Source organism: Bos indicus, chromosome 11 (genome assembly GCF_029378745.1).
Source record: "Bos indicus isolate NIAB-ARS_2022 breed Sahiwal x Tharparkar chromosome 11, NIAB-ARS_B.indTharparkar_mat_pri_1.0, whole genome shotgun sequence".
Taxonomy (NCBI): domain Eukaryota; kingdom Metazoa; phylum Chordata; class Mammalia; order Artiodactyla; family Bovidae; genus Bos; species Bos indicus.
In genome coordinates this window covers 106,259,094-106,277,174 of record NC_091770.1, presented here as the reverse complement: position 1 = coordinate 106,277,174, position 18,081 = coordinate 106,259,094, and the positions used below count along the sequence as shown (strand labels likewise).

Genomic DNA, 18,081 nt, shown 5'->3' with positions numbered 1-18,081 from the left:
AGGAGAGATATGAAAGCCTTCCTCAGCGATCAATGCAAAGAAATAGAGGAAAACAACAGAATGGGAAAGACTAGAGATCTCTTCAAGAAAATTAGAGATACCAAAGGAACATTTCATGCAAAGATGGGCACAATAAAGGACAGAAATGGTATAGACCTAACAGAAACAACAGATATTAAGAAAAGGTGGCAAGAATACACAGAAAAACTATACAAAAAAGATCTTCATGACCCAGATAATCATGATGGTGTGATCACTCACCTAGAGCCAGACATCCTGGAATGCACAGTTAAGTAGGCCTTAGGAAGCCTCACTATGAACAAAGCTAGTGGAGGTGATGGATTTCCAGTTGAGCTATTTCAAATTCTAAAAGATGGTGCTGTTAAAATGCTGCACTCAATATGCCAGAAAATTTGGAAAACTCAGCAGTAGCCACAAGACTGGAAAAGGTCGGTTTTCATTCCAATCCCAAAGAAAGGCAATGCCAAAGAGTGTTCAAACTACTGCACAATTGCACTCATCTCACACACTAGCCAAGTAATGCTCAAAATTCTCCAAGCCAGGCTTCAACAGTACGTGAACCATGAACACCCAGATGTTGAAGCTGGATTTAGAAAAGGCAGAGGAATCAGAGATCAAATTGCCAACATCTGTTGGATCATCGAAAAAGCAAGAGAGTTCCATCAAAACATCTACTTCTGCTTTATTGACTATGCCAAAGCCTTTGACTGTGTGAATCACAATAAACTGTGGAAAATTCTTAAAGAGATGGGAATACCAGACCGCCTTACCTGCCTCCAGAGAAATCTGTATGCAGGTCAAGCAGCAACAGTTAGAACTGGACATGGAACAACAGACTGGTTCCAAATTGGGAAAGGAGTACGTTAAGGTTGTATATTGTCACCCTGCTTATTTAACTTATATACAGAGTACATCATGAGAAATGCTGGGCTGGAAGAAGCACAATCTGGAATCAAGATTGCCAGGAGAAATATCAATAGCCTCAGATATGCAGATGACACCACCCTTAAGGCAGAAACTGAAGAAGAGCTAAAGAGCCTCTTGATGAAAGTGAAAGAAGAGAGTGAAAAAGCTGGCTTAAAACTCAACACTCAATAAAATGAAGATCATGGCATCCAGTCCCATCACTTCATGGCAAGTAGATGTGGAAACAATGAAAACAGTGACAGACTTTATTTTCTTGGGCTCCAAAATCACTGCAAATGGTGACTGCAGCCATGAAATTAAAAGACGCTTGCTCCTTGGAAGAAACGCTATAACCAACCTAGACAGCATATTAAAAAGCAGGGACATTACTTTGCTGACAAAGGTCTGTCTAGTCAAAGCTATGGTTTTTCCAGTAGTCACGTATGGATGTGAGAGTTGGACTATAAAGAAGCTGAGCACCAAAGACTTTTGAACTGTGGTGTTGGAGAAGACTCTTGAGAGTCCTTTGGACTGCAAGGAGATCCACCCAGTCCATCCTAAAGGAAATCAGTCCTGAATATTCATTGGAAGGACCGGTGTTGAAGCTGACCCTCCAACACTTAGCCACCTGATGCGAAGAAATGACTCCTTGGAAAAGACCCTGATGCTGGGAAAGATTGAAAGTGGGAGGAGAAGGACGTGACAGAGGATGAGATGGTTGGATGGCATCACCTACTTGATGGATGTGAGTTTGAGTAAACTGGGAGTTGGTGTTGGACAGGGAGGCCTGGAGTGCTGCAGTCCATGGGGTCCCAAAGAGTCAGACACTGAGAACTCGGTTGCGTTCAGCCAAGAGGCTCTCCTACTTTGGGTGGTGTCTGCCCACGTTAGAATGTCCTAGATACCTTTTTGCTGGTCTGACACTTTGACCCGGGTGGCTGGGATGGCGGGGGCTGGTCAGGTTCCCCTTCCCTGAGGCCTCCTCATATGATTTGCTTCAGGGTCTGCACAGAATGAGAATTTACAGGTAGTGAGACTGTTTACCTGTAGGCAGGCCCCCGAGAGGGAGGAAGATGAAGCTGTCAGGCCTCAGACCTGGCCTCTGAAGTCCAAGAACTTTCTACCAGTTTATGTGCGTCAGAACAGTCAGAAGAGGGAGATCCCTGGCTGGGGTTCAGTCCCTGGTTGGGGAGCTAAGATTCCACAAGCTGTGAGTCACAGCCACCCCCTCAAAACAAACAAACAAACAAACAAACAAACAATCATAGGATTGGTACGGGAGGGAAAGAATTGAATTGATGGTGACAGTTTGAGACAAACCAGCACACCAGCCATCAGCAGGAGAGTCAACCAGCTGAACCCGATCTTACCATGGAATCATTAGAAAATCAACAGCTGTTTTAAGCCGCTGAGGTTTGGGGTTGTTTATTATGCAGCAGCATGTATCTGGACCAGACACTGACACTTAGAAGTGAGATGCTGCCAGTCACAAAAGTCTGAAATGTGGCTCTTTGGAGCCAGGCAGCAGGCGAACCTGGCAGGCAGTGAGGACTTCCATCCCCGGTGAAGGACAGAGAAGGGCAGGGCTGGGTCAGGATCGGTGGGGAAGTGGAAGACCACCGGCTGTGGTAACAGGGCAGACAGAGGCCAACTGGTTTCTTCAGTCATTTATGCTAAAGTAAAATAAAGAAAAGACAAATGAACCTTACAAGTAATGTTCCATGTCCCACCAGAAGCTGGAGGAAATATTTCAAGTCAGGTCTTACAATTGGAGAATAAAAAGATTTCTCAATCCCAGTCTTTCCAGGCAGCAAATGTCCTCAAGGTAAGAAATGGCATCCTGCGGAAGATTAAATCCAGGGCACTGCCAGCAAAGCACAACTTCAGGGTTAGAAGAAATCAAGGGCGTGGTATACGACCCTTTGTTAAAATTGCTGAAACATCCCTGGGGGAGCGGACCCTCCCAGACGCTTTGAGCCACACGAAAGGGCTTCCAAGTGTCTTGAGGAATTGAGCACACAGCTCGATCTTGATGTTCACAGCACAGAGGAGCCTCTCAAAGATGTTTGCAGGGTGGTTTTTGTCTAATAAAATGTGTTATAATTTGATACCTAGAAAATCTGCAGTTTTTTTTTTAACAGTTGTATCTACTTAAACTAAAATGGATGATGTTCAAAATAAAAGGGGCTTCTGGGCCCTCAACTTTCTCCAGAAAAGAAGCAGGCTGAGGAAGCTACTTAGGCTGCAAAAATTTCCCCGTGGAAAAGGGAGGATGACTGAGGGGTAGGGCAAAGAGGCAGAGAGAGAAGCCCACCCCAGAAGAGGGAGGGGGAGGGCAGAGGAGCCCTTAAAGGAGCATTGTGACCATGTCCGCTGCATTTCAACCCTGTCGCGCGTGCCCGTGGCTACAGGGAGCACGCCCCCTTTTCCTTTTTGAACCGGGTGTCTATTTACTTTTCCTGTGCTTCCCCATGGAATGTGGGTCTTGCAGGGGCAGATAACTTGCTTCTGGCTTTGCTGCGTGTCACAAGCCAAGAGCAGTAGTGAGATGTGGTTCTGGGATCTTCATGCAGGAGGAACTGAATCATTAGGGGCCAGAGTGTGGACGGGTGGCGGGCAGGTTGTTCCACTGGTTCCCACCGCCCCCCTGCACGAGCTGTGCTTTCCAGAACTCGTGCTGCTGTGCGCACCCTTCCCACACGGATTCCAGGCTCGCCTGCAGGACTTGCTGTGGCCAGTGGGATACCAGCAGGAGAGATTCAAGCAGAGGTCCAACAGGACCTGTCACGGAGAGTAGAGCCTCCACGTGGTAAGCGGTCCAGCTCTCCTGGCTAAATAACAGGACACCCCACCCAGGGCAGGTCACATGGAAGAGACATGTGCTCCAGGTGAATTCTCAGCTGACTCCAAATAAAGGAAGGACCCCACCTGTAGCCCCTCGCAAGTCTGCGCAGCTCTGAATCCCTTTCCATCTTTGCTCACCCCCCAACAGCGATCCTCTGAAGCCCCCTGAGTGCCCTGGGCAAGCACTGGGACCAGACCCTGAGACACCTCCCCCTGTCCCCCTTGCCTCTCCACACTCGCCCGGGATCGCCTCAGTCTTGGCTGCACCCAAACCTTCTTTCGCCTTGCTTTCTCAGGAGCAGCCTAGACAGGCTGGAGAAATGAGTCACACTGGCTGGGCAGATGACACTGCCGGGCTCCCTGCTGTCTTCTGGTTCCATCCTCGTCCTCTCTCCTGGGACCGGCTCCTTTCTCACCTTCAACTGATGGCCTCCTTCTCATCAGAGGAGAGCCCTCCAGCTTCCTACATCCACACTCCCTTACCTCAGACTCCCCTTGGAGCTGTGGCTGAGCGAACCGCCTGAGCAGTTAGTTCCAGGCCAGCCCTCACACTCTCCTCTCGGCAATGGCTCGCCTCCTTCTCCTCCACGGGCTCATTCCCACTGGTGGAAAACCGGCTGTTTCCTTTCCCACTGCAAAACCAACAGTTTCTCCGGACTTGCCTTTCTTTCTCGCTTTGGTCGTTTCTCTGCTCCCTTTCAGCCAGAACACCCTGAAGAGTAGTCGGTCCCGAGGCCGTCCCTTCCATGTCGCCTCAGCCCCCTCAGTCGGGCTTGCTCCTCCGCCGCGTACACGTGAAGGTGACCGGCGCCTTCGTTGTGCCTTCTGTGCCCACCATTCGGGATCTCTCAGCAGCCCTGGACAAGGCCGATCTCTCCTTCTCAGCCTAGCACCGTCATCGCTTGGCCCACTGCCCTCTCCTGGCGTCCCTCCTACCTGACATCCTCATCCTCTGTACCAGCTCCTCCTTCCAGCTTCCCTTCCTCCTTAGCGTGAGAATACCCAGGGCTCAATCTTTTCCCTCTCTTTTTCTCTATTTGCATTTCCTCCCATGGTGAACTCATCCAGTTGTATGGCTTTAAGTACAACAAATACCCTCGTGAACATCAATCTATACTCATGTATTCAGTTGCCTTATAACCTTAACCTGTGGCATGAGGAAGAAATACATTTTTATCTTGCTAAGCCACTGAGAATTTAGGGTTGTTTGTTACTGCAGCATAACCAGGGCTATCCTGACTGCTACAAAACACTGCCATCAAAGGTGTGCCCAACACCATCATTTCTTAGTTGGGTAAGCTTGCATTAGCTTCCTAAACATCCTGCCTGCTTTCACCCTTCCCTCACTGTCTACATCAGCTGCCATGATGCACTAAAAAGCTATTCCTCCTTTCCTATCCTCCAATGGCTCACTTTTCTGAGTGTAAAAGTCACAGTCCTCACCAGACGCCACACCCATCCCAACCTCCACCTCTCTGGCCATGTGCCGAGTTGCTCTGATGCACTCATTGGCTCACAGAGACCGCCTCCACTTTTCAAAAACGCCCAGTTGGGGCCAGATTAGGGCCTTGGCACTGGGCTCTCCCCGCTGCCGGGGATGCTCTTCCCCTGGACCCCGCATGGCTCACTCCCTCTCTCGCTCCCAGTTTGCTCAAGTTACTTGGCAGTGAGATCTACCCTGCCCCCACTTTCCCGGGACCTCCAACTCCCTGATGCTGGTCTACTTGTTTCCCCACAGCGTAGATCACTTTCTAACAAGGCGTGTAACTCGCTGGTCATGGGCCTTTTCTGTCTCCCTCGCTAGAACAGGAGCAGGGGTTTGCTTGGCGCACTGGTGTAGAGCGGTTTCATTGGGGGTTGGGAGTGACAGCCAGATGGAGTTATTGCCAGGAGACAGGTGTACGCCCCCCACCCCCCACCCCAAATCGTCAGGTCTGGGAGTTCCTGTTCAGGAAGGATTTGGAGCAGGCTTTTCAGCGCCCCTTCTCGAAGCCCAGGGAAGGATCCTGTAGCACAAGCATGGGCTATGGAATCCTGATCCCGGCCCATGCGCGGAGGCGGCCAGGGAGAAGGGCGGCCCGGTGCCCGGTCAGCCAGCAGCACTCGCTGGGCTCCCACGTCCCGAGGGCACTGGATCCAGTCACGGAGTCATAGGGGCCCCGGGACTCCGGATCCGCGAATCCACCCCGGCCTCCTGCCCTCTGTCCACAGACTGTTCACAGGGAGCCGCAGCCAGCCCCGCACAGACCCCGACCTGCAGGGCCCGGACGGCCCAGGGTGCCCAGCCAAACCGCCTGCTGCGCGGGCCGAGGCCGGGCTCGGGGGTCTGCGCTGCGAGCGGGTGGCACAGCCTCCCGCACAAAGCTTCCCGCGAAACTGACGTAGCGCGGGGCGGCCGCGCAGGCTCCGCCCCCGGCCGCGCCCCTCCCCCGCGCGCTCGCGGCGCCCCAACGCGCCTGCGCACTCGCCCTCCCGCCACTGGCTGCGGCGTGGCGGCGCGCGCCGGCCGGCGCCCTGCGCGCCGCGTGATTGGCCAGGCGGCGGCGGGCGGGGGTGTGTCCGCCGCGCGCCCCGCCCCCGGCCCCGCTTGCTGAGGTGCGCGCGGCGGCGGTGGCGGCGGCGGCGGCGGCGCGTGGCAGGTCCGGCGGGCGCCCGGTGGCGGCGGCGGCGGCCCGACCCCGGCCCAGCCTCGTCCCGCCCGCCCGCCCGCCTGGCCCCGTTCCCGTCCCCCGTTCGCCCGCCCGGCGCGCCGCGGCCCCGCCCCGGCATCTCCCGAGGGAGCGGCGCCGCCGGCCGAGCACAGGCCCCGCCATGACCGACTTCAAATTGGGCATCGTGCGGCTCGGCCGGGTGGCCGGAAAGGTGCGCGGCGCGGCTTGGGGCCGGGGCCGGGCGGGAGGCGTGGGGCGCCGGGCCGGGGCCGAGGGCCGGGGCTGGTGTGAGGCTAGGGGCTGAGCGGCGCTGGGGGTCGCGGGCGCGGTCTGGGAGTCGGAGTCGGGGGTGCGAGGCTGGGGGCGTAGGGCCCGGCCAGGGCGGCTGGGCGCATGGGCACAGGCCCGTAGGTTCGCCGGCGGCCTGGTTCCTGGGGCAGCCTTGGTCCAGTGCCGGCTCCAGCCGTGCGCCGCGGGTCGGGGGCTGCGGCCGTGCCTGTGGCCGCGAGGAGCGCAGGCCCTTCCGGGGCAGCGCGCTCGCTCTCCGCTGGCCCTTGCGGGTCCATAGTGAGCTCCGCGCAGGGCTCGTGCTGCCCGAGGCGGCCCCCTCGGGCTGAGCCTCAGTTGGCCTCGGCCGAGCGGGGCCTCCCTCTGCTTCTCTCTCTTACCGGGCCCCGCCCTCCGCGTGTTCGAGGCTGGGCTTTCTGGCACCTGTGGGCATTGAGGCTTGGCTGTTTCCAGGAGCCGGCCGGCCGTGCAGCTGAACCAGCCACGGACCTTACCCTGGATGGGAACCCTGTTCCCATCACCAGCCGCGGAAGCTTCTGGTGGGAGAGAGGAGCAGAGGCAGTCAGATGAAGGTAAAGCCGGTTCAGATACTAGTAAAAAGCTCTCCAAGCGAAAGTGAGACTGGTCCATTTCGGGGACCGTTTCCTGCCCTCCCGCAAGGGGCAGTGACTGTCCAATTACGGAAGGGTGGGCTCCTTATTAGCGCTGAGATCTCTGCAACTCAGTGGTTGTCTGCAGTAATGCCATCCTTTAAAACTTTTACTTGGAACGTTTTAGACGAAGAGGTAGGAAGGACAATTCCGTGAGCACCTGTGCGCGGACTGCCTGATAGTTGAAACCTTCTGGATATTCTGCTTCAATCCCAGGGCCCTGCCTCTATTCCTGTGACATCGTGGTCTTGGACTGGGTTTATCAACACATTAAAACGCGCAGCTTAGTGGTTGAGCAGGTCTCAGGCACTTCTCGTGGCTAGTCGTGAGCAGATGCCAGGTGGAGCCTGGTGCCACAGCTGTGCGCAGTGCTGCGTGGGGAAAGAGCCGCCTTTGGCTACCTTCAGGGTGGACTGACCTCTCTGAGCCCATGAGGGCTGCTCCTGCTTATCGGTAGTGCCCTGTGCTGATTCCAAATGTAACGCCTTGAAACGTTAATTTCCAGACCAAGTATACACTGATAGATGAGCAGGACATCCCGCTGGTGGAGGGCTACTCGTTTGAGGTAAGGATTCTGTTCCTTTGCTGGCCTGCCTACGGTCGTGCCCGGGGGGTCACGAGGGGTGGGTTTTCGTCCGTGTGATGTGAGGCAGACCCTTGCACACGAGCTGCTCAAGCAGGCCAGTGAAGCCCTGTCCAAACCCTGGTCTCCAGGGAACCTGGCTGTCAATGTGGAGCCCCTCCCACCGCTTCCGTGATGCGTGCTGTCTTACTCACTTCCACGTTGCTTGCAGGCTCTTCCCAAAAAAGAGACAAATTGTGCCCTGTCTTTGATTGAGTTCAGTCAGATGAGCCGCTGTGCTCAGGGAGACTCCAGGGCTGCCCCGCCTCCTCTCCAGCCTCGGGCTTCTGCAGGGCTGGGTGCCTTTGTCCCTACCTGGCTGTTTGGGCTCCAGTCCTCACCTGCCTGCTCCTCCCTCCACCCTGCAGACCCACCCCACTCCTATCTCAGCCTTCACCCTTTTACAGTTACTTGTTCCAGGGCTTATCTTTTTTACTGGATTAGGGACTTTTTTTTAAAGGTAGGGAGATTTATTTCTCTGTGTCCACAGTATTTTGCAAAGAGTGGTTCTTAAGTGTGTCTTGCCTTCACGTAGGCGGGTACTTCTCCATGCCACGTGTCTGGGAGCCTCCAGAGACCACCAAGGTCCCAGGAACAGGCCTGGCATTTGTCCCTCTGGCTTGCTTGTTTCATTTATTTTTCTAAGAGGAATTTGGAATGTTGTTGAGAATTGCAGGCTTTTTAACAGAGCTTTTTCTTATTTCTTCTCAGGCCCGGATGGAAGTAGACGCAGATGGAAATGGTGCTAAGATATTTGCATATGCCTTTGACAAGAACCGAGGAAGGGGGTCGGGAAGGCTCCTTCATGAGCTGCTGTGGTGGGTGTTTCCAAGCTGCTTGTTCCCCTTCTGGGTTTGCACCAGCCTTGCAGTGCAAGGGGCTCGGGCAGCCAGAGACCCTTCTGCCCTCATCGACAGATGATACCTTCCCCAGGTCTCCCAGTTACTTCTTTGTCATTGCCACTAACTGGGAGGATGGCTGCTCTGTGTCCTCTGGCACTGGCAGGGTAGCGTAAGAGTCTGTAAGCCCTGTGCCCTTCCTGCTCCTAGCACTTAGGCCACAGCGCCTCTGGAGGCGGGCGGGGTCTGGCCCCTCCTAGGTCCTTTTGAGCTTATCCGTGGGACATGGGGAGGGCCGCCCTCGCTTCCCTGTGAACGCTGAGGTTCCGAAGTACTTGGGCCCACTCGTGGGTGCCCGGCTGGTGTGAGGCAGTGCGGTGCCTTCCTTGCCCCCTGGCGCCGAGTGCTTCAGTCCAGGGCTGGGCTGTCCCCTTTGGCCCACAGACTGGGTTCCCCTCTGCAGCGCTCCCAGTGGGCCGAGGACCATTCAGCGCGCGTGGCTGAGACGAGCGGTCAGGGAGCCTGTCTGGAGCACTGTCTGTTTCCTAGGGAGCGGCACAGGGGGGGCATCGCCCCTGGGTTTCAGGTGGTGCATCTCAACGCCGTCACTGTGGACAACCGCCTGGACAACCTGCAGCTGGTGCCGTGGGGCTGGCGGCCCAGAGCCGAGGAGGCCTCCAGCAAGCAGAGGTGGGTCTTCCTGGGGCTGGCGATGCGGCCCCGCCAGGCTCACTGCCGAGAGAGGCCGGCTCGGCTCTGTGCTCTGCAGCTTCTGTGGGTTTGGGAATGCTAGTCATCTCCCCTCAAGGTGTGCGGTCAGGACAGTGGCTCAGAGGTCAGCTGGGCAGCCTTCACCTCTCCTTGGTCCAGACTCCATTGTTAGAGTCTGATCCTGGCTAAGGTGTCCTCACATGGCTCTTGAAGGAGGCTGAGCCTCACGACAGTTAGTTAGGATTCTTATCCTCCTGGGGATTATGGTAGTCTAGACTTGTGGTTGCAAGCGACAGAAACTGAGCCCAATTTGGCTGAAGCAAAAATAGGACCCTTGCTGGCTCCCCTGCTGAGATGTGGCAACCCACCAAACCACCTGGAGGTCTCGGGAGCTCCGCCGGGGCTGCGCACTGACTGCTCAGCAGTGACCAGGGGCGCTGAGGAGTTGCTTGTCTTGAAGCACTTTTCTGCTCTGCTGGGGATAGCACGGTTCTTTCATCAACAAAAAGGAAGCTTGGGGAATTCTCTGGTGATCCAGTGGTTAGGACTTGGCACTTTCGCTGCTGTGGGCCCAGGTTTGAACCCTGGTTGGGGAACTTAGAACCCACAGGTTGCGTTCTTGTTCATTCGAGAAGTCCTGTGTGACTCTGCAACCACATGGACCACAGCACGCCAGGCTCCTCAGTCCTCCACTGTCTCCTGGAGTTTGTTCAAACTCATGTCCACTGAGTCGGTGGTGCCATCTAACCATCTCATCCTCTGTCGGCCCCTTCACCTCCTGCCTTCAATCTTTCCAAGCATTGGAGTATTTTCCAGTGAGTTGGCTCTTCGCATCAGGTGGCCAAAGTATTGGAGTTTTAGCTTCATCATCAGTCCTTTCAATGAATATTCAGGACTGACTTCCTTTAGGATGGACTGGTTGATCTCCTTGCAGTCCAAGGGACTCTCAAGAGTCTTCTTCTGCACCACAGTTGAAAAGCATCAATTCTTCAGTGCTCAGCCTTATGGTCCAACTCATCCATACATGACTATTGGAAAAACCATAACTTTCACCACAGACCTTTGTTGGCAAAGCACTGTCTCTGCTTTTGAATGTGCTGTCTGGGTTGGTCGTAACTTGTCTTCCCGGGCGTGAGCGCCTTTTACTTCTGTGGCTGCAGCCCCATTGGCAGTGGTTTTGGAGCCCAAGAAAGTAAAGCTTGTCACTGCTCCCACTGTTTCCCCTTCTATTTGCCATGAAGTGGTGGAAGCGGGTGCCATGATCTTAGTTTTCTGAATGTTGAGTTTTAAGCCAGCCTTTTCACTCTCTTTCACTTTCATCAAGAGATTCTTTAGTTCTTCTCTTTCTGCCGTAAGGGTGGTATTATCTGCATATCTGAAGTTATTGATATTTCTCCGGGCAATCTTGATTCCAGCTTCTGCTTCCTCCAGCCCAGCGATTCTCATGATGTACTCTACATATAAGTTAAATTAGCAGGGTGACAATATACAGCCTCGACGTACTTCTTTTCCTATTTGCAACCAGTCTGTTGTTCCATGTCCAGTTCTAACTGTTGCTTCCTGACCTGCATTCAGGTTTCTCAGGAGGCAGGTCAGGTGGTCTGGAGTTCCCATCTCTTTAAGAATTTTCCCGTTTGTTGTGATCCACACAGTGAAAGGCTTTAGCTTTAGTCAGTGAAGCAGAAGTAGGTGTTTGTCTGGAATTCCTTTGCTTTTTGTATGATCCAGCAGATGTCGGCAATTTAATCTCTGGTTCCTTTGCCTTTTATAAATTTAACTTTAACATCTGGAAATTCTTTGTTCATGTACGGTTGCCTCGCTTGAAGCGTCTTGAGCATTACCTTGCTAGCATGGGAAATGAGTGCAATTGTGTGGTAGTTTGAATATTCTTTGGCATTGCCTTTCTTTGGGATCAGAATGAAAACTGACCTTTTCCAGTCCCGTGGCCACTGTTTTCAAACTTTGCTGGCATATTGAGTGCAGCACTTTAACAGTATCATCTCTTAGGACTTGGAATAGTTCAGCTGGAATTCTATCACTTCCACTAACTTTGTTCGTAGTGATGCTTCCTAAGGCCCACTTAACTTGGCACTCCAGGATGTCTGGCCCTAGGTGAGTGATCACACCGTCGTGATTATCTGGGTCGTGAGGATCTTTTCTGTGCGGCTCTTCTGTGTGTTCCTGCCGCCTCTTCTTAATCTCTTCTGCTTCTGTTGGGCCCTTGACATTCCTGTCCTTCATTGTGCCCGTCCTCACACAAAATGTTCCCTTGGCATCTCCAGTTTTCTTGACTAGCTCTCCAGTCTTTGCCGTTGTGTTGTTTTCCTCTGTTTCTTTGCATTGTTCCTTTATTTTTTTTTTTTAATTTTTAATATTTATTTTTATTTATTTGGCTGTGCTGGTCTTAGTTGTGACATGTGGGATCTTTAGTTGTAGCATGTGGGATCTAGTTTCCTGACCAGGGATCATACCCAGTCCTCCTGTATTGGGAGCACAGAGTCTTAGCCACTAGACCACCAGGGAAGTCCCTGCGTTGTTCCTTTAAGAAGGCTTTCTTGTCTCTCCTTTTCTCTGGAACCCTGCATTCAGCTGGGTGTATCTTTTCTCCTTTGCCTTCCACTTCTCTTCTCTTCTCTTCTCAGCTATTTGAAAGCCCTCCTCAGATGACCATGTTGCCTTACTGCATTTCTCTTTCTTGGGGATAGTTTTGCTCACTGCCTCCTGCACAGTGTGACAGACCTCCGTCCACAGTTCTTCAGGCACTCTGTCTATCGGATCTAACTCCTTGAATCTATCTCTCACTTCCACTGTATAATCGCAAGGGATTTGATTTAGGTCATACCTGAATGGTCTAGTGGTTTTCCCCACTTTCTACAATTTAAGTCTGAATTTGGCAATAAGGAGCTCATGATCTGAGCCACAGTCAGCTCCCCGTCTTGTTTTTGCTAACTGTATAGAGCTTCTCCATCTTTGGCTGCAAACACTATAATCAGTCTGATTTCAGTATTGACCATCTGGTGATGTCCATGTGTAGAATAGTCTCTTGTGTTGTTGGAAGAGGGTGTTTGCTATGACCAGTGCGTTCTCTTGGCAAAACTCTGTTACCCTTTGCCTGGTTTCATTGTATACTCTAAGGCCAAACTTGCCTTCAGGTTACTCCAGGAATCTCTTGACTTTCCACTTTAGCACTCCAATCCTCTATAATAAAAAAGACATCTTTTTCTTGTCGTTAGTTCTAGAAGGTCCTGTAGGTCTTTCTAGAACTGTTCAAATTCAGGTTCTTCAGCGTTACTGTTGGGGCAGACTTGGATTACTGTGGTATTGAGTGGTCTGCCTTGGAAACGAACTGTAATCATTCTGTCGTTTTTGAGATTGTTTCTAAGTACTGTGTTTCAGACTTTTTTGTTGACTGTGAGAGCTACTCCACTTCTTCTAAGGGATTATTGCCCACAGTAGTAGATATAATGGTCATCTGAATTACAGATGACCTATCCACAAGTTGCATGGCACAGTAAAAAAAAAAAAAAAAAAAAAAAGGTTGTGTCATCAGGACAAGTGTAGGGGCAGCTGAGCGGTCAGAAGGCGGGTGGCTCAGCACTTGCACAAGACCAGAGTGGACCTGGCCAGCTCTGCCGCTGACCGCTGCAGTCGCTGGAGGGATGGTCCCATTCTGCTTCACACCGCTCTGGGGCCCCGCCCCGAGGTTCCTCCCTGTTGGTCATCCCAGGAGCCAGCTGGTCGGGGTTGCTGTGGCTTGCCAGCAGTGGTCAGCCTGTCCGCAGTGCTGCATGTGCTGGGGCCCAGCTGTCCGAGGGCGGCCTGAGCTCTCCGGCGCCACGTGTCCTCCCGCCTCATCTGTGGCCTCTGCCCGGTGGCTCGTGGTGGGAATCGGCCCCTGCGACTTGGGGGTCCCTGCACCCCTGCTTGCTGCCCTGGAGTCACCCCAGTGGGCACAGGGTGGCCCAGCCAGGTGGAAGGTGCTCTGAGCCAAGGGGCAGTGTCCTCCCTTCCCATCTTCAAACGCCGGCTGGGGCTGAACCTCCCCTCCTCTCGGTCTTCTAAGACCTCACTGAAGAGCTCGGAAAGCACCAGCATTCTCCCCCATCCTGACTTTCACCCTTTTCTTCCTTAAAGAAATCTTTGTATTGTGGTAAAATACGGATGACGTTGTTTTAACCACTTTGCAGTGTGTGTTCCTGTAGCGTTGAGCACTTACGCTGCAGTGCAGCCGTCACCACCACTGTCTCCGGAGCCGTCTCCTCTTCCCAAATGAAGCTGTGTCCTGACAGAACACTGCGCGGCCCGCCCCCGGCCCCCAGATGCCCAGATCCCCCGATCCCCACCGCTCTGCGAGCCGCCAGGTCCTTGATCCCAGCTGAGCGGGCTCACGGCACTCGACCTCGGGTCTGGCTCCCTCCCATCTGCTCATTTACGTCCTCAGGGCTCGTCGGCGTCGTGGCCTGTGTCAGAGCTTCCTTTTTAAGGTTGAATAGTGTTCCATTGTGTGTGTATGTGTGCACGTGTGCAGCGCACTTGGTTTATCCACTCTCCCTTGTCGGGCACTTGGGCTGCCGCCTCCCTCACCTGCTGTGAACCCACTTGTACAAAGAGCTCTTCTGGCCTCTGCTTTAGGTTCTTGAGAGTGTGTGTCCAGAAGTGGGATCGCAGGATCGTGTGGTACTTCTGTTCCCTCTGGAGAAACCACCAGGCTGCTGTCTGTGGTGTCTGCGCGCTGGAGGCAGAGCGCGCAGAGGTCCTTGCCAGCACGTGGTGTTCTCTGTCGTTCGGTAGCAGCCATCCCAGGAGTGCGAGGTGGTCCTACTGCAGTTCTGAGTTGTTTTCCTGATGGTCAGTGATGCTGAGCGTCGTTTCATCTGCTTTTTGGCCCTGTGTGTGTCTTCTTTGGAGAAATCTCTGTTCAAAACTTGGTGGTTGGTTTTTCAGTTGAGCTGCAGAGCTCTTTATTCAGGGGATACATGGTTTGCAAATGTTCTCTCCCATTCTATAGATTGTCTTCTTCTTCTGTTTTTTTTTTGATGTACAAAATACTTGAATTTTCATTTTTTTTTTTTTTTTACAAAAAACTTTTTTTTTTCTTTTGTTACTGTGCCTTTGCTGTCATATCCCAGATCATTGCCATATCTGAGGCTGTGAAGCCTTCGTCCTGTGTTTTCCCTTGAGAGTTTTGTTGTTTGGGGTCTTATATTTAGGGCCCCGCCCTTTTTTTTAAACTCTTTTTTAAACTGAAGTATAGTAGATTTACTGAGGTGGCTCAGTGGTAGAGAATCCACCTGCCAGTGTAGGAGACATAGGTTCAATCTCTGCCTGGGTCAGGAAGATCCGATGGAGGAGGGCCTGGCAACCCACTCCAGTATTCTTGCCTGGAGAATCCCATGGACAGAGGAGCCTGGTGGTTTGTGGGGTCGCAGAGTCAGACACGACTGAGCACGCACGCATAGCAGATTTCCAGTGCTGTGCCATACCCTTCCGTTTTTATCCAAGTCCCTCTCGGCCTGGCCTCCAGAGACAGCAGGCGGGTTGGAGGGGATGGACCACCCACCCCATTGCTCTCGCAGGGCAGCAGGTACCTCCTCTGAAGGCCAGCCCCAGGGGTGGGCTGCTCATCGCTTGGGGTTTGCCCCATCCACCTCTACCTGTGGTGGTGGGGCAGGTGTGGGCAAGTACGAGCTTCTGGCCCCGTCTAGGCAGAGAAGCAGTCAGGAGGATGGAGAGCAACTGCAGCGCCCAGAGGGTGGGTCCCCCAGATCCCCAGATCTCTCCAGGGGCAGGTTTGAGCACTTCAGCTTACAAGCGGGAAGAGAGGCGGCCTGGTGTTGACCAGGCCGGGCTGAGCCTGCGGCTGAGACCACGTGGTCTCCATGCCTGTCGTGTGCCCGGCTCTCACAGTGTTGGGAAGACTGAGGGGCAAGATGCACACAGCCCTTTCTGTGCCTTTTAGTGAGAAGAGAAAAAGGCTGAACCCTGGGTGTTGTGGGGAGGTGAGCCAGTGCAGCTGGTGGGCCAAAGGACAGACTGTTGGTCACAGCTGGGGAGGGGGTGTCCTGCGAAGGGGAGGCAGCTGGTCCACCCTGGGGTCACCTACTCTTACCTCTGTGCCTTGCCCCTTTGTGGCCAAGGGGATCTGAAACCCTGTTTCTTTTGTTAAGGGAGCAAAGCTTATACTGGCTGGCAATTCAGCAGCTGCCCACAGACCCCATAGAGGAGCAGTTCCCGGTCCTGAACGTGACGCGGTACTACAACGCCAACGGCGACGTGGTGGAGGAGGAGGAGACGTCCTGCGCCTACTACGAGTGCCACTACCCGCCTTGCACGCTGATCGAGAGGCAGGTGCGTGCCGGCCGCCCGGGGCTGCGCTTCTCCCCTGCGGGGCCGCCCGGCCGGAGCCGGGCCCCCCGCGTCCGCGTGTGACCGGATCGGGCTCCTCTGTGTCCTTTCAGCTCCGGGAGTTCAACATCTGCGGGCGCTGCCAGGTGGCGCGCTACTGCGGCTCGCAGTGCCAGCAGAAGGACTGGCCAGCCCACAAGAAGCACTGTCGGGAGAAGCGGCGCCCCTTCCCGCACGAGCTGGAGCCCGAGCGATGACGCAGCGGCCGCACGGCTCCTGGCTCCCCGGCAGCAGGTGCAGCAGCCAGCCGGCCGGTGGGCGTGGGGTTCACCCTGCACTGGCTCCTGCCCGCGTCCGGCAGCCAGAGGCTCCCCTGGAGCAGAGACAGCTGGGAGGGCCTGCCGGACGCTTCTCGTTATTTATATGTTAATATGTTTGTAAACTCATGTACAGTTTTTTTGGGGGGAAGGCGGGAGGGTTCAGAAGTACAAATAGGGTCGTTTGCTGTAACGCTCACCGGGCGGCCAGGCCGAGGCGGGCGGGGGACAGCAGGCACAGTAAAGTGGGGCCGCCCGCACCCTGGCCGCGCTCTGCTCTCTGCCTCAAGCGGCTTCCGAGCGCACAGATGAGGAGGCTGCGCTCCACCGGAGCCCGGGCGGCGGGCGGGAGGAGACGCAGGCCTGGCCGGCCGGCAGGGGGCGCTGTTGTCCCCACACGCCTGGGCGCTCAGGTCGGGTGGGTTGCCGGCCCTGCTGCGGGCCCCCATGACTTGGAGCTTGCCCTGGCGCCCAGCATCCTGAACACCTTGCTGAGCCCCCCAGGGCCCACAGGCGGCTGTGGCTGCGACCTTGGACCGTCCCGGCTCGCCCCCGGCCCCACGTGGCCCCACAGGCTCCCTGCTGTCTGCGGGGACACCCTGCGTGTGCCTCCCTGACCGGGGCCAGCTCATGGGTGGCCTTTGGTCTGTGAGCTGAACTTTCTGTGGCTGCCTTTGCAGGACTTGGAGGCTTCTTGGGCAGTGTGTCTGGAGAACAGGACTGGGGAGATGGGTGCTTGCAACATGTGGGGAGCAGGCGGGCACCTCATTCCCAACACCGAGGGAGGGCTTTCCTTCAGGGGAAGGGACCCCAAGTGCCCACGGGTTTTTGCTGAGAAGACCTGGCTGCCGTGGAGGTTGGCCGTGGTGCCTCTTCCAAGTTCAAGTCTTTGCTGCAAGGGGGTCTGCTCCAGGTGCCCCCAGACCGCAAGGGGGCTTAGCAAACGGTCGGGGAAGAGGATATATGTGATTCTGAGAGGCAGTCCTGCAGACCACAGCTGGCCTGAGGTCAGCTCTGGCCAGGGCGCAGGGTTGGGGAGTGCTGTGCAGCCAGCGTCCTGGGGTCTGGGGCCGCTTGTGCTTGATTCACCTTCAGAAACAGGCTCCTGGGATGAGCGCCAGCCTACAGGCTGTGTGTCCCGCCTGTGTGCTTGGGGGAGTGGCCAGGTTGGCCCTCCAGCCCGTCTCTGTTCCCCGACCAGCACTTAACTCCCCTGTGGTTAGCTGTTGCTGCTGCTAAGTTGCTTCAGTCGTATCCGACTCTGTGCGACCCCATAGATAGCAGCCCACCAGGCTCCCCCGTCCCTGGGATTCTCCAGGCAAGAACATTGGAGTGGGTTGCCATTTCCTTCTCCAGTGCGTGAAAGTGAAGCCGCTCAGTCGTGTCTGACCCTCAGCGACCCAATGGACTGCAGTCTTCCAGGCTCCTCAGTCCATGGGATTTTCCAGGCAAGAGTACTGGAGTGGGGTGCCATTGGCTTCTCCGTGTGGTTAGCTAGTCCTCAGAAAATTCCATTGGAATGGAAGTGCCAGAGTCTCCACTGACCTGGAGGACGTCACGCTGGGTGCTGACCTTGGGTGCTCCTTGCTGTGACTCCTGGCTCACCTGGAACAGCCGTGCCCTGGGACTCACTGTCAACTGTGGCTGCGGGGGAGGGGGGTTGGGTGGGCATAGCTAGTGGCTGTGGCCTCCTGGTGGTGCTGCTTGTCAGACTCTGAGTCTGGGCTGGTGCAGGGCCCTGGGTGGAGCTGAAAGGGTGGCTGAGGGCTTGCTCTCACTGCCAAGGCCCCTGGAGTGGCCACCCAAGGGCCCACAGCCTGGCTGTATCCCCTTGCTTCCCCTGTCTTTTATTGGATATCTGGCCGCTGGCTCTGCTCTTCCGACCTC

At 54.9% G+C, this 18,081-nt stretch overlaps 1 protein-coding gene across 2 annotated transcripts; it reads left to right on the top strand.

Annotated features, from left to right (window-relative positions):
- Nucleotides 1-6,394: 6,394 nt before the first annotated feature.
- ZMYND19 (zinc finger MYND-type containing 19) lies at nt 6,395-16,454 on the top strand. Of its 2 annotated transcripts, XM_070799809.1 has the most exons (7): nt 6,395-6,633; nt 7,164-7,282; nt 7,866-7,925; nt 8,694-8,800; nt 9,371-9,511; nt 15,700-15,880; nt 15,991-16,454. In XM_070799809.1, the coding sequence occupies exons 2-7, from the start codon at nt 7,277-7,279 to the stop codon at nt 16,132-16,134; spliced, it is 639 nt and encodes a 212-aa protein (XP_070655910.1). In that variant the 5' UTR covers nt 6,395-6,633; nt 7,164-7,276; the 3' UTR covers nt 16,135-16,454. The 2 variants fall into 2 exon arrangements, with proteins under 2 accessions (XP_070655910.1, XP_070655909.1); XM_070799808.1 differs by lacking the exon at nt 7,164-7,282.
- The last annotated feature ends 1,627 nt before the right edge of the window (nt 16,455-18,081 follow it).

Coding starts and splice junctions, on each gene's coding strand:
- ZMYND19 (XM_070799808.1), top strand. CDS start 6,583: ATGACCGACTTCAAATTGGGCATCGTGCGGCTCGGCCGGGTGGCCGGA. Junction 9,512..15,699: donor GAGGCCTCCAGCAAGCAGAG/GTGGGTCTTCCT, acceptor TCTTTTGTTAAG/GGAGCAAAGCTTATACTGGC. Junction 15,881..15,990: donor GCACGCTGATCGAGAGGCAG/GTGCGTGCCGGC, acceptor GTGTCCTTTCAG/CTCCGGGAGTTCAACATCTG.